This window comes from Myxocyprinus asiaticus, chromosome 27 (genome assembly GCF_019703515.2).
Source record: "Myxocyprinus asiaticus isolate MX2 ecotype Aquarium Trade chromosome 27, UBuf_Myxa_2, whole genome shotgun sequence".
Taxonomy (NCBI): Eukaryota; Metazoa; Chordata; class Actinopteri; order Cypriniformes; family Catostomidae; genus Myxocyprinus; species Myxocyprinus asiaticus.
Window position 1 is genome coordinate 13,099,652 of NC_059370.1, and position 22,348 is coordinate 13,121,999.

General features: G+C 40.6%; 2 protein-coding genes across 3 annotated transcripts in view; both read right to left on the minus strand.

Annotated features, from left to right (window-relative positions):
• The window catches only part of LOC127417658 (alpha-1,3-mannosyl-glycoprotein 4-beta-N-acetylglucosaminyltransferase B-like), a 34,926-nt gene extending 17,716 nt beyond the window's left edge, over positions 1-17,210 (minus strand). For both annotated transcript variants that reach the window (XM_051657739.1, XM_051657738.1), the window contains exons 1-4: positions 16,905-17,210; positions 15,446-15,613; positions 14,080-14,211; positions 8,934-9,067 (exon numbers count right to left, since the gene is read on the minus strand). In XM_051657739.1, the coding sequence (XP_051513699.1) occupies positions 8,934-9,067; positions 14,080-14,211; positions 15,446-15,613; positions 16,905-16,992 (522 nt within the window). In that variant the 5' untranslated portion in view covers positions 16,993-17,210. The remainder of the gene's footprint in view (positions 1-8,933; positions 9,068-14,079; positions 14,212-15,445; positions 15,614-16,904) is intronic.
• Positions 17,211-18,606: 1,396 nt separating this feature from the next.
• On the minus strand, positions 18,607-20,758 carry LOC127417661 (saxitoxin and tetrodotoxin-binding protein 2). Its single transcript, XM_051657742.1, has 6 exons — positions 20,592-20,758; positions 20,290-20,432; positions 20,009-20,073; positions 19,812-19,922; positions 19,582-19,686; positions 18,607-19,145 (listed from the first exon to the last, which is right to left on the minus strand). Exons 1-6 carry the CDS (start codon positions 20,706-20,708, stop codon positions 19,078-19,080), a joined length of 609 nt encoding a protein of 202 aa, XP_051513702.1. The 5' UTR covers positions 20,709-20,758; the 3' UTR covers positions 18,607-19,077.
• Between the last annotated feature and the right edge of the window lie 1,590 nt (positions 20,759-22,348).

Genomic DNA, 22,348 nt, shown 5'->3' on the forward strand with positions numbered 1-22,348 from the left:
GCAGAGAGTGTGGATGCTAGATTGCCCTGCCTGCAGTCCTGACCTGTCTCCAATTGAGAATGTGTGGTGCATTATTAAGCACACCATCCAGCAATGAAGACCCCATACAATTGTGCAGCTAAAGACCTACATAATGGATGATTGGGGGAAAATTCCACTTTCTAAACTTGTGTCTTCAGTGCCAAAATGCTTAATAATTGTTATTAGAAGAAATGGTGATGTTTCACAGTGGTAAACACTTGACTGTCCCAACTTTTTGGAGCGTGTTGCAATCATCTGATTTGAAATTACTGTACATTTTCAAAAAACAATGAAATTCACAAGGGAAAACATCATATAATGTGTAGTTGTAGTGCTTTCAATATAGCAAAGGGTGAATATAATTTACAAATCTCTCCTTTTTGTTGTTATTAGCATTTATCATACTGTCCCAACTTTTTCGGAATTAGGGTTGTAAGAAAAAGGCAAATTCACAGAGCGATTGTATGGAGGAGAATTCACTTTCTAAGACAGTTGCTGTCCTTTCTTCTGAGATGTCAGAGCTAAAACGTCTCCTGCAGTCGCTTCTGCCTGTGGTGCCTGCCACTTCTGTAACTATAATACAGGAGGATGAGGATAGTTCAAGTAAAATAATTGGGGAAGAGCCTCTGACTCCCCTTTTTCTTTCACATCATTCTGACTTGGACGTGCTCTCTACTAGTGCTTATGACTCTCTTTTTCATGATCAGATAGATGCTGTGGATGTTACTGTTCAACCTTCCCCCAGGATGTTCATTCGGACAGGCTCTGTCCTCTTCGGATGACACTTTGGCTGTGCATCGGATGGCGGTTGCTCATCTAGGGCTGGACAAGTCACCTGCCCAACCAGCCCAGTCCAATGTCTTTTTTAGACAGTCCTCAGCTGCAACTACCTTTGCTATGCTACCAAGCAAAGATTTTGTATCAGAATTTTCTAACGCCCTCACGGGGTCTAGTGCACCTAAGCGGTGATCAAAGACTGTTCGTACACTAGCATCTATGGCTGAAGCAGATTCCATCGGGGTGGGCTGCGCTCCAGAAATAGAGCAGACTGTCACAGCCCTGGTGGTGTCACCTGACGAGGCCCTATGGGACAATGTGCAATGCCCCAGTGTCCTATGTAGTTGCACAGTCTCGCTGCTGAAAAAGGCATACGAATCTGCTGCCTATACAACCCGTGCTGAGAATACAATCTGTCAATTACTCCTCACTACAACCAGTACACTGGAGTCAGCAAATGTTGACCCCTCAGTTTCTCAGTTCCTGCAGATGGCTCTTCTGACTATGGGCCATGTGAACCATGAACTAGGTACTCTTACCGCCACACTTCTGGCAGCCCGCCGTCAAGTGTGGCTTGCTCAGGCAAAACTGCCTGAAGATTGTAAGCAGACTCTGCGAGACCTCCCAATCGTTCCTGGGCACCTCTTTGGGTCTAACATTCCAGAACTGCTGGAAAAGAGGGTAAAATTGAGGCCACTCAGCAGCTGACACAGGTGCAGCGCAATCCTGCCTTTAAGGTGACGACAGCTCAAGCTTGCCATCGCTAATCAACACCAGAACAACATTTCCGCCAGCATCCTACACCACCGCCTCAGAGGCCCCATGCTGCTGACGATGCTCAATGTTTTCGGCCTCCTCATCGGTAGTTGTCAGGGGAAACACAGCAGCGTGCACCCCCCCACCAAATGTCGCACCATAAAACCTGAAGTGCTTGGGCCATTGGCCGATCGTTTTTCAGTGCAACACCTACAATACTGGAGGAGCACAACAGTAGATCCCTGGGTTTTGACTACCCTGAGCAGGGGGTATGCTCTACAGTTTCGATGCCGGCCACCCAAGTTCTCAAGGATTGTCCCTACAGTGGTCAGGGATGCAGTTCGTTCAGTGGCTCTCTCTTTTAGGAAATTTGTTCTCTGTTGAAGAAGGGAGCCATGGAAAAGGTTCATCTCCTTGTTCAAAGGGAGGGTTTTTATTCAACTTATTTTCTAGTTTCGAAAAAAGACGGTGGTTTTCATCCAATTCTCGATTTAAGGCATCTAAACTTTTTCCTGAAAACTCTGCTCTTTCAAATGTTATGCACAACTGACGTTCTTTGGTCTGTCATGAGGGAGGATTGGTATACGAGCATCAACTTGAAGGACGCATACTTTCATGTTCCGATTGCACCTCAGCACAGGAAGTTTCTTCAATTCAGTTTCGAAAACCAAGCCTACCAATTCAAGGTCCTACCATTTGGTCTGTCTCTGGCCCCTTGTGTTTTCACAAGGTGTATGAGTGCAGATCTGTATCCTCTTTGATCGAGAGGAATGCGGATCCTTCCTTATTTGGATGACTGGCTGCTTTGTGCCCCCTCAAAGCATCAAGCTGTCCGTGACACCATACTGCTTTTCGAGCATGTGGAGAAACAGGGTCTCACTGTAAACAAGACAAAGAGTTTCCTGATTCCGGCGCAATCGATTACTTTCATTGAATGACTCTGGAGTCTCGTGCAATGTTTGCCACTCTGTCACATGCTCGGGAAGGCAATGTTCTGCAGCTCCTTGCTCGTTTCTTGCTGGGAACGATGTTGCCATACAGAGTGTTACTACAGCTTATGGGGATCCTGACTGCTGCCACTTCTGTGATTCCACTGGGCTTGCTCCACCTCAGACCTCTCCAGCAGTGGAAAAACAGTTTGCGGTTGATTGTTGTTTCCCACCGTTGTGTTCGTGTGTTGACTTGACACAAGGGAATCGCTGGGAGTTTTTAATGACAGGTGTACCCCTAGGGGTCATTCCTTCTTTTTGGGAAGTGGTCATGACCGATGCTTCCCTCTGGGAGTGGGGTGCATCATGGATTTGCAGGGGTATTTGTGGCCATTGGTCTCCAGATCAGTCCACGGACCACATCAACCTCCTGGAGTTATGTGCAATATTTCTGGTCTGACAACACCTCGACGGTGTTCCACCTGAACCATCAGGGTGGCACGAAGTCACTGAAGTCCTTGCATCTCATTCACAAGATTCTCACCTGGTCTTTTCCCTGACTAGCATTACTGAGGGCGGTTCACCTCCTGGGGTCGAGCAATCAGGTAGAAGATGCTCTCTTAAAAGGATCTTCTCCATCCAAGAGAATGGAGGCTTCACCCAGATGTGGTGCAGAGCATATGGCATCAATTTTGCATCAGAGGCGACACCCATTGTTGCTTGTGGTTTGCGAGGACAGAGACATCCAGCCCGTCAGAGCAGGATGCGCTGTCTCACCAGTGGCTGAACTGCCTACTTTATGCATTTCCTCCTATTCCACTGTTGTGGGAGACATTACACAGGATCTCCCTGTGCAACCAAAGGCTGCTTCTTGTAGCACCTTGATGGCCAGCCAGGCCTTCATTTCCCATACTTCTGAGACTATTGGTGGGCAGACCGTGGCAGCTTCCATTCCAGAAGGAGCTGCTATTGCAGATGGACAGTGGTGTTTGGCACCTGGATCCAGCCCGTCTGCAGCTTTGGGTTTGGCCTCTGGGTCAAACCCTCTTCTAACTGATTGTGAAACTGCTGTTGTTCATACTATTGTGAGTGCTAGGGCTGCATCCACATGTCAGCTCTACACTGCACATTGGAATTTTTTCTCGTCATAGTGCAGGGATCTTGGGTTGGATCCTACACACTGTGAAGTTCCAAGAGTTTTGAGTTTTTTGCAACATCTCTTGGATGCAGGCAAGGCAGCTTCCACATTAAAGGTATACGTTGCAGCCATTTCTGCATATCATGTACCAGTTAATGGTTCTACTCTTGGTTCCCATAATCTTTTTTGTAGTTTTTCAAAGGGTGCGAGATGTTTTATGACAGCCCGTATCCTCCATTTTCCTGTGTGGGATTTACCACTTGTGCTTGACTTTCTCTGTTTGCCACCATTCAAACCTTCGCAGACGGCTGACCTTAAGTGGGTATCTTTGAAAACTGCCTTTCTGTTGGCCTTCTACTAAGTGAATCAGTGAGTTACATGCACTGTCTGTTATTGAGTTGCATTGGCTGCCAGCTGATTCTGGCATTGTGCTTTGGCCAAATCCATAATTTCTTCCTAAAGTTCTGTTTCCTCAGTTCGTAAATCAGTCCATTAATCTAGCTGCTTTTCAGTGTTTGTCCCAATCAGATGAGTGTGAGCCTTGAGGTGTTATGTCAAATCAAAATCAAATCAAATCACTTTATTGTCACACAGCCATATACACAAGTGCAATGGTGTGTGAAATTCTTGGGTGCAGTTCCGATCAACATAGCAGTCGTGACAGTGATGAGACATATACCAATTTACAATAACATCAAATTAACACAACACAATTTAAACATCTGTTATACACATAATTACCCTCAACAATATACAAATAATAACATACACTGTACAGTATACAATACGCACTATATAGATACACATTATTCAATAAAAAATAAAAAATAAAAATATATAAAGAAGTATATATATATAGAATGTACAGTATTGTACTGTATTGACATTCAGGCTGTCGGTTGATAGTCAGTTGTTAAGAGAGAACATAATATAATAATAATAATATAATTTATGACAGTCCGGTGTGAGACATAAGAGTAAGGGTAATAAAGTGCAGTGCTGATGTATTTTGATTGTGGGAGATCAAGAGTTCAAAAGTCTGATTGCTTGGGGGAAGAAGCTATCATAGAGTCGGCTGGTGCGGGTCCTGATGCTGCGATACCACCTACCTGATGGTAGCAGTGAGAACAGCCCATGGCTCGGGTGGCTGGAGTCTCTGATGATCCTCCGAGCTTTTTTCACACACTGCCTTGTATATATTTCCTGGAGGGAGGGAAGCTCACCTCCGATGATGTGTCTGGCAGTTCGCACCACCCTTTGCAGTGCTTTGTGGTTGTGGGCGGTGCTATTGCCGTACCAGGCGGAGATACAGCCAGTCAGGATGCTCTCCACAGTGCAGGTGTAGAACCGTGTGAGGATGTGGCGGTTCATTCCAAACTTCCTCAGCCATCTCAGGAAGAAGAGGCGCTGATGAGCCTTCTTCACAACGACTTCAGTGTGGATGGACCATGTGAGTTCCTCAGTGATGTGGACACCCAGGAACTTGAAGCTGCTGACTCTCTCCACTGGTGCTCCATTGATGGTGATGGGACTGTGTTCTCTGTCTTTTCTTCTGAAGTCCACCACAAGCTCCTTTGTCTTACTGACGTTGAGGGAGAGGTTGTGCTCCTGACACCAGTGTGTCAGAGTGTGCACCTCCTCTCTGTAGGCTGTTTCATCATTGTCAGTGATCAGACCTACCACTGTCATGTCATCAGCAAACTTAATGATGGCATTGGAGCTATGTGTTGCCACACAGTCATGTGTGTACAAGGAATACAGTAGTGGGCTGAGAACACAGCCCTGCGGGGCTCCAGTGTTGAGGGTCAGTTGTGAGGAGATGTTGCTGCCTATTCTAACTACCTGGCGTCTGCTTGACAGGAAGTCCAGGATCCAGCTGCACAGCGAGCTGTTTAAGCCCAGAGCCCGGAGTTTCTCATCTAGCTTGGAGGGCACTATGGTGTTGAATGCTGAGCTGTAGTCTACAAACAGCATTCTCACATAAGTGTTCCTTTTTTCCAGGTGGGAGAGAGCAGTGTGTATTGTAGATGCAATGGCATCATCAGTGGAGTGGTTGTTGCGGTAAGCAAACTGCAGCGGGTCAAGAGAGAGAGGCAATACAGAGCAGATGTAATCTCTGATTAGTCTCTCAAAACATTTGCTGATGATGGGGGTCAGAGCAACAGGACGCCAGTCATTTTAACAAGTTATTTTTGATTGTTTTGGAACAGGCACAATGGTGGGTGTTTTAAAGCATGTGGGGACTACAGACAAAGTGACCAGCCAGCTGGTTCGCACACACTCTGATGATGCTGCCCGGAATGCCGTCTGGGCCAGCGGCTTTGTGGATTTTCACCCGTCGGAAGGATCGGGTTACATCCACTACAGAGACGGAGAATGAACTAACCTCTGTAGCTTCAGCCGCGAGAGCTCTCTCTGCGAGGGTGGTGTTATTTCCCTCGAAACGAGCATAAAAAGTATTTAGCTCATCCGGTAGAGAGGCAGCGGTGTTCATGGCGGAGTTTTTATTCCCTTTAAAGTCCGTGATGATGTTAATTCCCTGCCACATGCTTCTAGAGTTGGTGTTGTTAAACTGTCCTTCAATCTTACTCCTGTACTGGCGTTTTGCGGTTCTGATAGTTTTTCGGAGGGCATAACTGGCTTGTTTATGCTCCTCCACATTCCCGGAATTAAAAGCGGAGGTCTGCACATTAAGTGCCGCGCGAACATTGCTATTGATCCAAGGTTTCTGATTCGGATAGATTCGTACAGTTCTGGTCGGAACGACGTCCTCTACGCACGTTCTGATGAAACACATTACGCTATCAGCGTAAAGCTCGATGTCGTCATCAGAGGCGGACCGGAACATCTCCCAGTCCGTGTGATCAAAACAGTCTTGTAGCGTAGAATCTGATTGGTCCGACCAGCACTGGATCGTTCTGAGGGTGGGTGCTTCCTGTTTCAATTTCTGCCTGTAAGCGGGCAGAAGCAGAATGGAAGAGTGGTCCGATTTGCCAAATGGTGGGCGGGGGAGGGTTTTGTAGCCATCCCGGAATGGAGAGTAGCAATGGTCCAAAACCCGGTCTCCTCGTGTGTTGAAACTAATGTGCTGGTGATATTTTGGTGCGACTGATTTTAAACTGGCTTTATTAAAGTCCCCGGTCACAATGAACGCGGCCTCAGGGTTTCCTGCTCACTTATACTCCCATACAGTTCCTTGAGTGCCCGGTCTGTGTCGGCTTGTGGGGGGAAGTACACAGCAGTGATAATGACCGCTGTGAATTCCCTCGGTAGCCAGAATAGTCGACACAGAAGCATAAGAAATTCCAGATCAGGAGAGCAGAAAGACTTGATAGAATGTACATTCCTCTGATCACACCAGGATTTGTTGATCATAAAACATACACCACCACCTCTGCTTTTACCGGAGAGGTCTTTCGCTCTGTCCGCTCGGTGCACGGAGAACCCCGCGGGTTCAATGGCTGAGTCTGGAATCTCCGCAGACATCCAAGTTTCTGTTAGGCAGATAATGCAGCAGTCCCTTGTATCTCGTTGGAAAGAGATCCGCGCTTTCAGCTCGCAGAGCTTGTTATCCAGAGACTGAACATTTGCCAGTAGAATAGTGGGTAGCGGGGGTCTTACTCTGATAAGGACGCCGGCTCTGTTTCCCCTTTACCTCCTGCGTTTCCGCGGCCATGCTGCCCAGACAAAGGGCTCCGCTGTCGTGTTTGTAAACAGCGGGTCGGCATTGAGGAATGTGAAGTCCGGTTTACGGTGTGAGATTGCTGAACCAATGTCCAAAAGTGTTTGTCTGTCGTAGACAATAAGGCAGACAACATCCAAGACAAAAAACATAAGAATTGTGAACAAAACAAACAAAACATTACTATGTTGTGTCGGAGCTCGCAACGCAGCAGCCATACTCGGCGCCATCTTGAGTCCATCATGTGGATGCTACTGTTCGTCTTAGACAAACAGGTCAGCTATTTGTTTGCTATGGTGGTGTCCAGAAGGGTGTCGCTGTATCTAAGCAGAGATAGTCACATTGTATTGTGGAGGTGATCATTCTGACATACAAGAAAGCCCAAAAGCCCTTGACAGGAGGTATCTCTTGTCATTCTACTAGAGCTGTGTCTACATCTTGAGCTGCCTTTAGAGGAGTCTCAGTGGCAGATATCTGTGCAGCTGCTACCTGGGCTTCTCCATGTACCTTTGCTTGCTTCTACAAGGTCAATATTGCTACCCCTCATGCTGTGAGTTCAGCGGTTCTTCAGGGACAGCCTTGACTGTTTTTCAGGTGAGTGGCATTCCTCATGACTATGTTGGTAGTAGTCATCCACTAGTGCTTAAGCACCACCTCTGGCAGTTAGGAGGAATGAATGCTAGTTACGTAGGTAACTGTGGTTCTGTAAATTCTGGATGACCGCCAGAGTTATTTGTCACTCGGAATGCACGAGAAAGATGTCCTGAGGCTGAATGCTGAGCTAATGTAGCTATTATCCTTGAGGCTCAGCCTGCGTCACTATTTGACTTTGTTGGTATAGTCTCTCGACCTATCTAGCTGGTGCTGCGATAATCCACTAGTGCTTAAGCACTGCCTCTGCCAGTCATCTGGAATTCACAGTTACCTATGTAACTAGCACTATATTTGAAACTCAATCTAAAGAAAATGAACAAACATTTACATTATAATTTATAAAACTACATTTCAGGGTTAACACATAACGTACACCCAACACATCTGAATGTATAAAAGTTTTCCCTAAAGCACAGCAACTATCAAACAGTCATGACATTTGAAACATTCGTGAATTAAACTGTGTACTCACGGGTCTGGTAGTGTTTAACTACCGCATCTTTCATAACAGTTCCTTTGCAAAGCCTGAATCATACTGTTACTGGTTTACAAACAATCCACGCTGATATGAGCAAAAAACACATAAAATCCACGCTTTTAAGTCTTTTAAAAGCGGTGCAAGGTGCATGATAACAAAGCAATTCATCTAGTGTAGAAAAACATTTTAATCCAAATAGGCACATGAAGGTGTTTTGTATAGTACAATGACCTCTTATGTCAAAAGATCAAGGAAAATTTGATTCCTCATGTCATGACCCCTTTAAGAACTAAGAAAGCTTTTACATTATTTAAACAACAAATAAAAATGAGGAACACAGAGAACAAAAAGAGTGCAAATGGAATCCTCTTTATATTATACAATATAGACACAGTAGATATTATACCATACTTCTGAATGTATCCTCCTTACTAGTGCAATAAAACAGTTAAAGCAAGGAAAATGATAAGAGACCAAAGAGCACAAGAGCAGGGTTACCTCAGCAACAAAGACTATAATGACAATGTCCTTCCTCTCTGCAGTTGAAAGGTCATACAGTAGAGATTGGAGTGTGTTCACAAGATAACTCTGTTTCTGCCGCTGTACAGTGGGAACTCCTAACACCAGGGACACTGTGTAAACAGTTAACGCTGTGTGTCAGCTTGTGTATTCCCATGCTTTATGGTTATGGAGCAAAATAAAATACCTTTTGTGTAAGTGTAAAACAATAAGGACCTATATACACTGCCTGGCAAAAAAAAGTTGCCATTTAGATTTAAGGCAATGTCATGATCTGGGGTTGCTTCAATTGTTCAGGTCTAGGCTCAACAACATTATGCGGCAGTAAAATGAAGTCAGCTGACTACCTGAATGTACTGAATGACCAGGTTATCCCATCAATGGATTTTTTCTTCCCTGATGGCATGGGCATATTCCGGGGCGACAAATTGTGAAAGAGTGGTTCAGGGAGCATGAGGAATCATTTTCACACATGAACTGGCCACCACAGAGTCCTGACCTTAACCCCTTTGAAAGTCTTTGGGATGTGCTGGAGAAAACTTTATAGAGCGGTTCGACTCTTCTGTCATCAATACAAGATCTCGGCCAAAAATTAATGCAACTCTGGACAGAAATAAATGTTGTGACACTGCATAAGGTTGTCAAAACAATGCCACAACGAATGCGCGCCGTAATCAAAGCTAAAGGTAGTCTAACGAAATATTAGAGTATGCAACATTTTTTTTTGGCCAGGCAGTGTAATTAACAAGGTAAAAGCACACAATGAAAGCCAGATTTCTAAAGTGGTGTTTGCCAGTGCAAAACTCGCTGCCGATTCTGGAGTTTGCCTCTATACACTTCCCCAAGTCAGAAGAGCCCCACTCCTTGTCGGTATGATGTTCTGGTACCCTGATTTACCTGGGGTACTTTGTTATGCGGTTTCAAGGGTGTTCTGGGTAGTTACTATGTAGTTGTTAGGGTGTTGGTGGTTATTAGGGCATTGCTAGGCTTTTGCTAGGGTGTTCTGTGTGGTTGCTAGGGAGTTGTTAGGCAGTTTTTTTGCGTGTTCTGGGTGGTTGCTAGGGTGTTAGAGGTTATCGAGGCATTGCTAGGCAATTGACAGGGTGTTCTGTGTGGTTACAAGGGCATTGGTAGGGGGTTGCTAGGGTGTTCTGGATGGTTGCTAGTAGGGCTGAACGATTAACCGAAATGAAATCTCGATATGACCCAATGCGATTTTCAAACCACGAGAGCTGCGATTTAATTAAATAAATAAATAAATAGTCTCAATGGTTTTGTCTGTAGTGTGTAGTGCTTTCTTAAATACATGTAACGGGATCATTGTATTACACATGTGGTTTCAGAGTGGTTCTATGCTCCATACACACAAATTCAATCTATCTGGTGCCCTGAGTGACAGATATGCTCTAAGATCAGTTCGGTGTGCTACCGTGCATAGAGTGCATAGAGTACTTTAATTATCCATTTGCATAATTTCACATACCTCTATGTTTGGCCGCTGCAATTTACTATACACATTTAAAATAACCCCATGAGAGTGGGTTTTTGTTGAGAGCATTTCACTGCATTAAAAGGCTGTTGTCAACTGAAATTCAAACAACATAAACTTCTGTCCCTTCAGTTTTCAATATAAAAGCTTCCACTGAAATAAAGGCTTGAGTGTTTACCGGGACTGCATAGTAAGTTAAGAAATTATTAAAGAAATAAATTACTATTGAATAATAATTTATTATAGTAATAATGATAATTATTATTACTATACAATAACATATTTCTATAAAAATTTCTTAACATTATTATTATTGCAATAATATCAAATTCAAGTAGATGCAAGTTCAAAGTGATTGTGATGCTTTTCCACCCTCTGTTTTAGTGTTTTCTTTTTTTCTTTTTTAAGAGGACTCAAGTGTGAACCCTTTCTAGAACATTATTTCCGGTTGGCAGTAAAGCATGGGCAAAACATGGTTTAATTTTGGTTAAAAGGAATCACACGTTTTTTTGTTTTATGTTTATCATAATGCAGTTCAAATCGCAATCGCAATTTATTTTTAAATAATCTCAATTAGAATTTTGTCCAAATCGTTCAGCCCTAGTTGATAGGGCACTGGTTGTTATTAGAGCATTGTTAGGGTGTTCTGTGTAGTTACAAGGGGATTGGTTGGTGGTTGCTAGGGTGTTCTGGGTGGTTGCTAAGTGTTGGTGGTTATTAGGGCATTGCTAGACGATTGATAGGGTGTTTTGTGTGGTTACAAGGGTATTAGTAGGTAGTTGCTAGGGTGTTCTGGGTGGTTGCTAGGGCATTGGTTATTATTAGAGCATTGCTAGGGAGTTCAGTGTGGTTACAAGGGAGTTGGTAGGTAGTTGTTAGCGTGTTCTATGTGGTTGCTAGGTGTTGGTGTTTATTAGGGCACTGCCAGGTGATTGATAGGGTGTTCTGTGTGGTTACAAGGGCATTGGTAGGTGCTTACTAGGGTGTCCTGGGTGGTTGCTAGGGTGTTGGAGGTTATTAGGGCATTGCTAGGTTTTTGCTAGGGTGTTCTGTGTAGATGCTAGGGTGTTCTGTGTGTTTGCTAGGGCATTTGTTGTTATTAGAGCATTGCCAGGGTGTTCTGTGTGGTTACAAGGAAGTTGTTAGGCAGTTGTTAGCGTGTTTTGGGTGGTTGCTAGGGTGTTAGTGGTTATTAGTGCATTGCTAGGGTGTTCTGTGTGGTTACAAGGGAGTTGGTAGGCAGTTGTTAGCATGTTCTGGGTTGTTGCTAAGGTGTTGGTGGTTGTTATGGCATTGCTAAGGTGTTTGCATGATTACAAAGGAGATGGTAGGCAGTTGTTAACAGGTTTTGGGTTGTTGCTAAGGTGTTGATGGTTATCAGGGCATTGCTAGGCAATAGCTAGGGTTTTCTGTGTGGTTACAAGGGCATTGATAGGTGGTTGCTAGGGTGTTCTGTGTGGTTGCTTGAGCTTTGATTGTTATTAGAGCATTGCTAAGGTGTTCTGTGTGGTTACAAGGGAGTTGTTAGGCAGTTGTTTGCGTGTTCTAGGTGGTTGCTTGGGTGTTAGTGGTTATTAGGGCATTGCTAGGAAATTGCTAGTGTGTTTTGTGTGGTTACAAGGTTGTTGGTAAGCGGTTGCTAATATGTTCTTAATGGTTGCTGAGTGTTTGCTAGGGCGTTAGTGGTTATTAGGGCATTGCTAGGTAATACAGTTGTGCTCAAAAGTTTGCATACCCTTGGAGAATTGGTAATATATGTACCATTTTTAAAGAAAACATGAGTGAGCAGGCAAAACACATTTCTTTTATTTCTTATGGGATTCATATTTAACTGTAGGTTATAACAGAATGGCACAATCATAAAACAAAACATGGCAACAAATAAAAAAATTAAATGACCCCTGTTCAAAAGTCTGCATTCCCTTAGTTCTTAATACTGTGTATTGCCCCCTTTAGCATCAATGACAGTGTGCTGTCTTTTGTAATAGTTGTCTATGAGGCCCCAAATCCAAGTGGCTCGATGATATTAAGGTGAGGAGACTGTGATGGCCACTCCAGAACCTTCAGCTTTTTCTGCTGTAAGCACTGGAGGGTCAACTTGGCCTTGTTCTTAGGGTCATTGTCGTGCTGGAAAGTCCAAGAGTGTCCCATGCGCAGCTTTCGTGCAGAAGAATGCAAATTGTCTGCCAGTATTTTCTGGTAACGTGTTGCATTCATCTTGCCATCAATTTTCACAAGATTCCCCGTGCCTTTAGAGCTCACACACCCCCAAAACATCAATGAGCCACCACCATGCTTCACAGTGGGGATGGTATTCTTTTCACTATAGGCCTTGTTGACCCCTCTCCAAACATAGCACTTATGGTTGTGACCATAAAGCTCTATTTTGGTCTCGTCACTCCAAATTACAGTGTGCCAGAAGCTGTGAGGTGGCATATTGTAACCGAGCTTTTTTGTGGCATTGGCGCAGTAAAGGCTTCTTTCTGACGACTCGACCACGCAGCTCATTTTTGTTCAAGTATCATCGTATTGTGCTCCTTGAAACAACCACACCGTCTTTTTCCAGAGCAGCCTGTATTTCTCCTGAGGTTACCTGTGGGTTTTTCTTTGTATCCCGAACAATTCTTCTGGCAGTTGTGGCTGAAATCTTTCTTGGTCTACCTGACCTTGTCTTGGTATCAAGAGATCCCAGAATTTTCCACTTCTTAATAAGTGATTGAACAGTACTGACTGGCATTTTCAAGGCTTTGGATATCTTTTTATATCCTTTTCCATCTTTATAAAGTTCCATTACCTTGTTACACAGGTCTTTTGACAGTTCTTTTCTGCTCCCCATGGCTCAGTATCTAGCCTGCTCAGTGCATCCACGTGAGATCTAACAAACTCATTGACTATTTATACACAGACACTAATTGCAATTTAAAAAGCCAAAATTAACCTTTAATTGCCATTTAAACCTGTGTGTGTGTCACCTTGTGTGTCTGTAACAAGGCCAAACATTCAAGGGTATGTAAACTTTTGATCAGGGCCATTTGGGTGATTTCTGTTATCATTATGATTTAAAAAGGAGCCAAACAACTATGTGATAATAAATGGCTTCATATGATCACTATCCTTAAATAAAAGACAGTTTTTTGCATGATCAGTCATATTTACAAAATCAATGCCAAAATTTCAAACTTTTGAGCACAACTGTATATATGGTGTTCTTTGTTATTACAAGGCGTTGGTATATGTTACTAGGGTGTTCTGTGTGGTTACAAGGGCATTGGTAGGCGGTTGCTAGGATGTCGTGGGTTGTTTCTCGTTGGTTAGTAGGGTGTTTGTTGTTATTAGGGCATTGCTAGGCGATTACTAGGGTGTTGTGTGTTGTTCCAAGCACGTCAATAATCGGATACTAGGGTGCTAGTTCATTACTAAATTGTTGCTTACTGGCCTGATTTGTCCCATTGTCCACCAGGCAACATTGTAAGTCCAACTGCTTAGTGCTCCAATTTTTATAACACACCTCTACTCAATAAGCTTTGATTTGAGGTATCATACATGTATGTAGCCTAAATGGTACTAGAATGAGTTACACAGCAAACTTTTGTCTGGAGAATATAACAATGAGAGAGATGAGGGAGAGAAGTTAACCTCCAGTGCGTCCCTGTCCCAGGTGAACGATGGGATTCAGACTGTCCTTGTGCTCTTTCAGGTGGGGCAGATAAAGGAGGACATTTGGCTGTGTGGACAAAAAGCGCCGAAGTGTTCTCTCTTGCCATAGAGCTGAAAAGCAGATAATCAAAGTACTGAATAATGAAATGGACACAGATATAGAGTGCAACAGTCTGGTTCCGGAAGTAAAAATCCCATTCATTTATACCATTGACTAATTGATTTTCAACTATAACTTATAAACCTTTTGAATCAGACCTACCGCGAGCTACAAGGTTGTTCCTCAATGGTGTATGCTTCCGATGAAGCCATTTGTCTGCGTTATTTGAACTTCATTGTTTAAAAATCGGGTTTTAAGTGGAATTTATGGCAAACAACTTTACTCATGGTACAGAAGAGAAAGCTTCACCAATCAGAGAACCACGGCCAACGAAGTCCACGAAACGTGCCTCAGAGCGACCGCCCACTCCCATGACGCACTGTGAATGACGTAATCGAGTTGATGTTTCTTCACACTTAAACTATTAAACTAACTTAAACTACTAAATATATTTGTACATATCGGAATATTTTGTGATATGATAAAAGATTTGTTTATGTAAGGGATAATCCACGGCTTTGCATCGGGTGGTTCTTTGGGTGGTTCTTCGCCTCCACATCGTACATTTAAAATCATTTAAAGCACACCTAGCAGTGGATTATCCTGCTTATACCATGGTCACTTGCCAGAATTGATTAGTTACAGCTGTAATATATTACTTTGTATATCTCCCAGGGTGCCGACATGTTTATGTTACGTCACGCACTTGCACCTCAGAGAAATCTGAGTTGAAAATTTCCGCACGAGTTTCCCAGTTGGAATTCCAACTTCAAGTGGCATTCCATTGCACTTTTCCTACTAGGATGTTGGAAAATCTGACTTACCGAGTTGAATGGAACGCAGCATAAATACTTATAATCAACAACCTAAAATCAATAGTTTTATATGTTCCCATCATTCTTTATTCAATGACATCATTCGCAATGCTTCATGGGATTGTAGTCCGTGCCCTCATGAAAGATGGTATGTACACAGTCTTGTAACTTTGTCTTTTTGTCCGATTTTCTAATTTTTTTTTTTTTTTTTTTTGCCTCAAAACAAAGTTTGTGATGTTGTGACTCACCTCGGAGCTGGCTGGTTTGGTTCATGGCTTACAACTCTTTTAAGAAGGATTTTAAGAAAAGTATATGAAAGAAATGATTGGGGAAAATACTTCGGAACCCAGACGGCTGAATAAGTGGGCAGGCACTGTTGCGCTCTATAACAGAATGGGTTTCATATGTGTGTGTGTGTGTGTGGACTCACCTGAGGAGTTGCTGGATGTGAGATTAAATAAAGCGTTTCTGCGGTTTTGAAGTTGACCTAGCACTTTAAGCAGTTCTTGTGATAAGGCTTCCCCTTGTTGCTCTGCTCGTATTAACCTGCTATAGACTAAATTGAGCTGCAATGGCAAGTTAACTGGAACATAGAACCCTAAAAAAAGCAACAATCATGGTTACAGTAAGACACTTAGAATGGAAGTAAATAGAGCAACACAATGATTTTTTTTTAAATCCTAAAGTACAACCACAAGACTTAACAATAAGGAAAAGTTTGATAGAATTGTTTTATAAACTGTTTGTGCCATATTACTGTAGTTTTGATTCATATTTTTTAAGGCTGAAGTTTGGATGTTTATTAGGTAAGCTGCTTATAAATTCATCTGTACCTGTTAATGAGCAGCAAACGTTACTCTTTTGTTTGTTGCACTTTGATGTTGTTTGGCATATGCTGCCATAATTCTCCACAGTGATCTCCTTCCCACATTACAAAAGTTAGCACTTTTTGTGGCAAATTGTTTTAAAGCTGTCTTAAACATAATTTCAACCACGTGTGTGGCAGTGGTTGTATTTTTTAACTGTGGCATTATATTATTTTGTACAATAACCCTATGCATATAAGTGTTTTGTTCCCGTTAAACATTTTATGTAAAAAATAATAATAAAAAATACATACAAAAACTCATTGTGTACCCATACAGAAATGTTATACTGTATATGGCCATATGAAGACATACTGTAAATTATAGTTCATCAATAATTTTGGAATATGTACATATTCAAATTCCACTATTATTTAGGGAAATGTTACATGTTCATACATATATTTTGAAATATATCTTGCATATATGTACAAGTAGCCTATGTGACACTTTTTATATCAGTGAAAACCATACAAAAACACATATTACAAATTACCTTTATCACGTATCTGTATGGGTATACGGCAAATATATAGATGTTGGATGTATGGATTTCAAATTTAACGGGCCACACACGCAGTTATTTGAATTTCAATCCATTTTAATTCCGCTTTCATAAATTCGAATTCAGGAACTGAAATGGAATCTACAAGGCATTCTTTCTACCAGTTTTCCTGATGTATGGGAAACATAAAATTCTACTAACAGGTCCAGTAAAGGGGCTTTAGGCTATCTCTCTAGACTAGAGACTGGCACTCCCCGCCACAAGGTTGACAAGTTCTACAACTGGTGTTCAACAGAGAGTAATGAATAGTGTTAGTGCTCGTGACAGTTCTTACAGCTATCAGTCCTCATGACGTGAAACCGAGACTATTTTCTATTTCTTTTCTCATAATAAAAAAACGTCTCAATATGAGACCCCAGTCACTGATTTACAAGATACAAAATGACAGATTGGCAAAAACATCTTACACCATTTACACACTACCACACTGTCCTATAATATGCTGACCTCTCACTCACCTGGTTGTGGCGCGCGCCAGGATGTTAACATCAACGCGCAACCAAAAAACCCCAAGACGAATACAAGTTTGCCATGCCAGACCCTCATCTCATCTCGTTGCACTGGAATACAAAAACACGTATACCCCTGGGGAGGCTAAACTCCTCAAAATAGTAGAAAGTGAGTGGCTGCTACTTTTCCGTAACGTCTGCTCGCAATCAAAGACTTTTGACAAGATTCATTTTAAAAAGTTGTCCTACTCATTTCTCCAAACCAGGCCGGCTGTATTCACTCTCATTTACGTATCGAAACAGGTAGTGAGTTGATGCTTTCAGACAACATGAGGAACTTACACATGCGCTTAATTATAGTGCGCTCACACCTTCAGACACGAGAAGCTCCACCCTCTACCTGTCCAGCTAATACATATTCATGAGGACGCTCCTACTGTCCAAAACCTGTCAGTAAAATCCAAGCTGTGAGCCGCGCAAATAGACAATATATTGCCTGTATTTACTACACTATATATTATACCACGTAAAAGAAGTTTAAATCCATCCATCCATCCATCCATCCATCTATCAGCCAGCCTTGAAGAATGAGATGGAATTGCACAAAATAAAAATCATTAAACAATTATTTTTTCACTAGTGCGAAATCACAGCCTGTAAAACATCTATAGTAGTGTACTGTATAATTCATTACTATTAATTTCCATAATGACTGTTGTGTCGGGTTATTTAGAAATTCCTGTAAACTATGTGGAAAGAGTGACTCCTTGTGGTGCATTCATTAACAAACAACATGTACTGTAAAACTTATTCATGTCTTTACTGTAGGTCTGGTTTCTTTGATTCACTTGTGTTTATGTGATTGGAGTTGAACAGACTATTTAATGACCTTGAGTAACAGACATGTGAAAAATGATGCAAAATTCTTCCCCTTGCCGTTGCGATTTTGGACATGTTTTGCATATATACCTGTTTCTCATGAACTTCTTCATCTTCCTCCACTTCTGATGCTTATGTGCTGAGATCTAGATGGAACTAATTATTGCATGCACTAAAAACCCTAATAAGTTGACTGTACTCAATTGATTGAGTAAACTCGTTACCTCAATTTAACTGAGTAATGGTGTCTCAATAACTTCTATAATTCAGTTCGCTTAACTTGATGTTCATACAGAATGAACTTAACTATAAGTTAAAGTAACTAGATGCAAGTACACTTAACTCAGATTTTCTGAATAAATAGTGTTTTTTACTTAATAATTTTAGTTGAATGGACTCAAATTTAGATCACACAATAACACAGCTTGAATAATGAAGATTATAACCAATTCTAGGTCAGTCATTAAATAAACTTAATTCTCCACTGAAATGCATATATTACCTGTACTTTAGCTGCACATGCACAATGTGAACTAACTTGAACAAAAGGAACAGATCACCCTAATGGTGACATTACACGAAACAACGATTTGCAACAAAACAACATAAATACTACAAAATAGATAAAACCTTTATAAATTTTAGCCCCCATAAATTCCCTTTGGAAACATAATTAAATCATTCAAGTGCAAGGGATTACAAGTATTCCCATAGCCTCAATTTTGTACTCAAACATCCAAATTATTAACACATAAAATCTTATGGCTATAGATTTTTAAGATACATAATTTCAATGAACTTAACTTAAATATTTAAGTTATGAGCCCAAAACTTGACATTTCAAGAAATATTTATTTTGGACAACTTTATTTTATACAGTGTGCATTATGAGGCCGTAATAATTGATCATTGGTGCAATCAGGTATTTTCTGGTTTTGTGATCATATATGATATAATAGATTTTATTTAAAAAACTAAGGGGTGGATGAAAGAGCAGTACTCATATAGAAATAAACATAACCATTTGGAGGTCAAAGGTGTTTAAAAATAAATAAACCACAATGTATACTTGGTATATATTCTCCCCATGTTATGTCATTATGTATACTTTTAGTGGCCATTATGACATACATATCATATCAATTAAACATACAGTATGTTTTGTTAGAGTCTCTTAGAATTAACATCTGCGAATATATATACTTTGATGCTTGCACAGTGTTTGTCTTGAACAAGGTTTTTCATATTCCATTAATAAAAATCTGCAGTATATAATCATTAGAAACGTTTCAGTGTTCATTATTTATTGATCGGACTTGTCCAAATTGGACTTCTGGTCAGATGAGTTGTCCTTGGCCTCATGACAGAGTTCTGCAATGAGAATGTGAAAAAAAAAAAAAAAAAAAACATATAATTAAACATTTACTGAATATGTGTGTCAGCTCTCTACAACATGATGGCCAGTGAGTTAGCACAACAACTGTACAATACAATTGATTACATGTTCTGAATAGTTCTATATTTATAGCAAGGTCAGTAGTAAATCAGTTGGCACAGTAATGATCTGATCCCAATGGGGTGAATATTTCCCATCACCCTTTTACAGTATTACCCATTTGTCCACTTAGTCTTCCAGACTGAATTGAGCAACCAAGTGGAGTTAACCAATTTTATTGGCTTATATTTAACTTAAATACAAATCCTTATGTTATTATTTGGCCTAGGGATCTTTACTCTTCTTAAAAACTGAGCAGTATGATAAAACAGCAGGTGCTGGAAAGTCTTACACAAACCCATGCACACTAACCTGTTACACCATCATAGGAGTACTGGGCTTCTCTTTTAAATCCAAGACACTCAGCTTGCTTCCAGTACATGTCCATATCTGACTCAGTTCTGTTGCTCTCCCGCTCTGTAGGGTCAAGGGAGAAATATAATTTAACATCACACACACACATCTCTTTATTTTAGCATGTTGGAAAACTTCATCGATGAGAAAAACTGTCAATGTGTGTGTCTTTGGGCTGTGTAACTTACTGAAGAGGTAGAGTGAATTTATGGTGACATTTTTATATTGGCTGATGAAGCTCATGGTGAGACAGTCCGGACAGGATGGCAGGAACTTGCCCTCTGAAATTGTGTCATTCTCTATAGTCCAAATAAAAAAATAACATGAATTAGTGCTTAGAACCCATGAGTCTTTGCTTAAATAAATTAGCTTTTTGTTAACTTACCAATGGCATGAAAAGTGCTATCTTGTACAGTTGCCTCTGTAGCTCTGAACTCACACTTTCCACGTCTGAGGAGTTTCATAGGTATGAAAAATCACAAATGAGATCTCTTTAATATCTTACCTGTACTTTACTATACATTATAACTTTATTAATATAAAAACACCAAAAAAAAAAAAAAAAAAAAAAAAAAACAGAACTCTATTAAGTCTGAGCAATAACCTTTTTCTCAAATCGAACAAAACATGCACAAAAAGGTCAATCATAATGTTCAAGAATCTTACAGCATGTTTCCTTGACTGAGGGATACAGAGTTTGCAAGAGATCTGGGGCCAAACTCTATCCACGAGCTGTTCACTGTCTTCAATATATATGTGAACAAGTGGTGATCTGCTATGCCTTCAAGGAAGATCCATTTACCCATGATCTGTTTTTAACAAAATACATCAATGCAATAACACTCTTTGACAATCATTCAGATATAGAAAAGGAGAAATAGACAAACACTTGGAGTATTCTCCTCAACACTTGTCAGATCTTCTTTTACCACAAAGGAATACAGTATTTGCTGCAAAATCACACTTACACTTTTGTTGTCATCTTCCAGCATTAGTGGTGTTGTGATCCCCTTGCAGTCCGGCAGAGTGGCCTGACTCAAACGAAACAGGCAGAGAACAGCAGTCGAGAGCACCAAATTAAACATTGTAGAACCAAAGAAAGATTTTCAGATAATGCTGCATTACCTTTGCGGCACAAATACCTTATATACTGTATGTGCATGTTTGGTTTTTCTGAAGTGATGCAACAGATTCTGCTACGCCAGTGCCAGTAAACTAGAGCAAGGAAATCTGTGGACTTTGGGGAGCTGGAAATTCCTGAGGTAAATACAACAAATGCATGCAATTAAATGTTCTTACTATTCTTTTAAATAGAATTGTCTTTGCATGTATGGTTAAAAAAACAACAACAATGTTAAAGTTACTGTATATCAGCTCAAAATTAGGGCTAATATCCTTAAAACAAAATTAAATTTACATAGCATTTATTATTTATTTATTAATAAGAGTTTGGACATTTCCACAGTTTGCAAATGTGCAATAAATTACATGGATATCTTATTATTCTTTGAAACACAGCACATAATATTATTGCCTTTCTCATAAGCTTTATTTAGCTGACAGACACACTAAACTGTAAATCATTAGCAATAGGTAATTTGTTAATATTTGTATTAAACTTCTTGAAGAAGAAAGGAATATACTGAAGTATAACTTACCTAAGAAAGGTGCTCTTATGCGGTAGCATAGGTGTGGATTTAGGTAGGGATGACAGGGACGTGTTCCTACCAACTTTCAGAAAAATTGGAAATGTCCTGACCAACATTTGGGCAGTTTTACCACACAGAAAATACTTTAACTTTATACTATGATTTTATTTTCATTTGAACATCTATTAAAGGTCCTTAGTATAAGTATAATTAACTTGTAAATTATCTCTTCTGAAGCAGCTCATAAATGGTGTTGCCACGTGGCACATGTTACTTTTCTCAGCGCTGTTCAGGATGCACCATTCACAAACTTTTGTTAGATTTCAAAAAAATATTTTCTGGAGATTACACGGGCGGATTTCCATTGGTTTTGGATTTCAAGTCCAATCCTTGAAATTAATAGATTTTTGCCAGCATACTTTTCGTGTACAAAATGTCCTGAGTTTTGCATGCAGCCCAATGAAGGATTCTGCTTTTTCGGCCGGTAAGCGCCCTCTTAAGGAAGACATCTTAAAATCTGAACGACTTTGTCAGAGGTGCAGGATTTTAAGATGCCAGTATAACTCCCAATAAATGTTTAATTTTTGCACAATGGAGAAGAATATGGGGATTGATAAAAAAATAAATTGTAAATAAAATAAGGCATTTGTGATTAAAAAAAAAAAAAAAAAGTCATTAGTTGTATGCTAAGACAAAAGCCTACTTTGTTCAGGAGGCCTACTTTTTCAGATAAAAATATAAGTACAGATAAATAAGCAATATGAGAAACGATTATGTGGGAGTGATGGGAGTTGAAAAGCAGAAAGTGGGGGAAAAATGTAAATGTTCCATTCTCCCCATAATTTGTTTATATAATCCCCATAATATCGTGATGTCATTTTGCACATGTAAATTGTTAATTTATCCTTTGTTTAGATTTACATTTGTTTAATGCTGGATAATACATTTTACAGAACAGCAATTCATGTGTCTTGGATATCATTTTCTCAAGGTAAATCTTCTTGAAAAAGATAACTTTTGATTTTGACCCTTTAATCTTAGGTTTATCGCATCACATATTGTTGTCACATTAATTA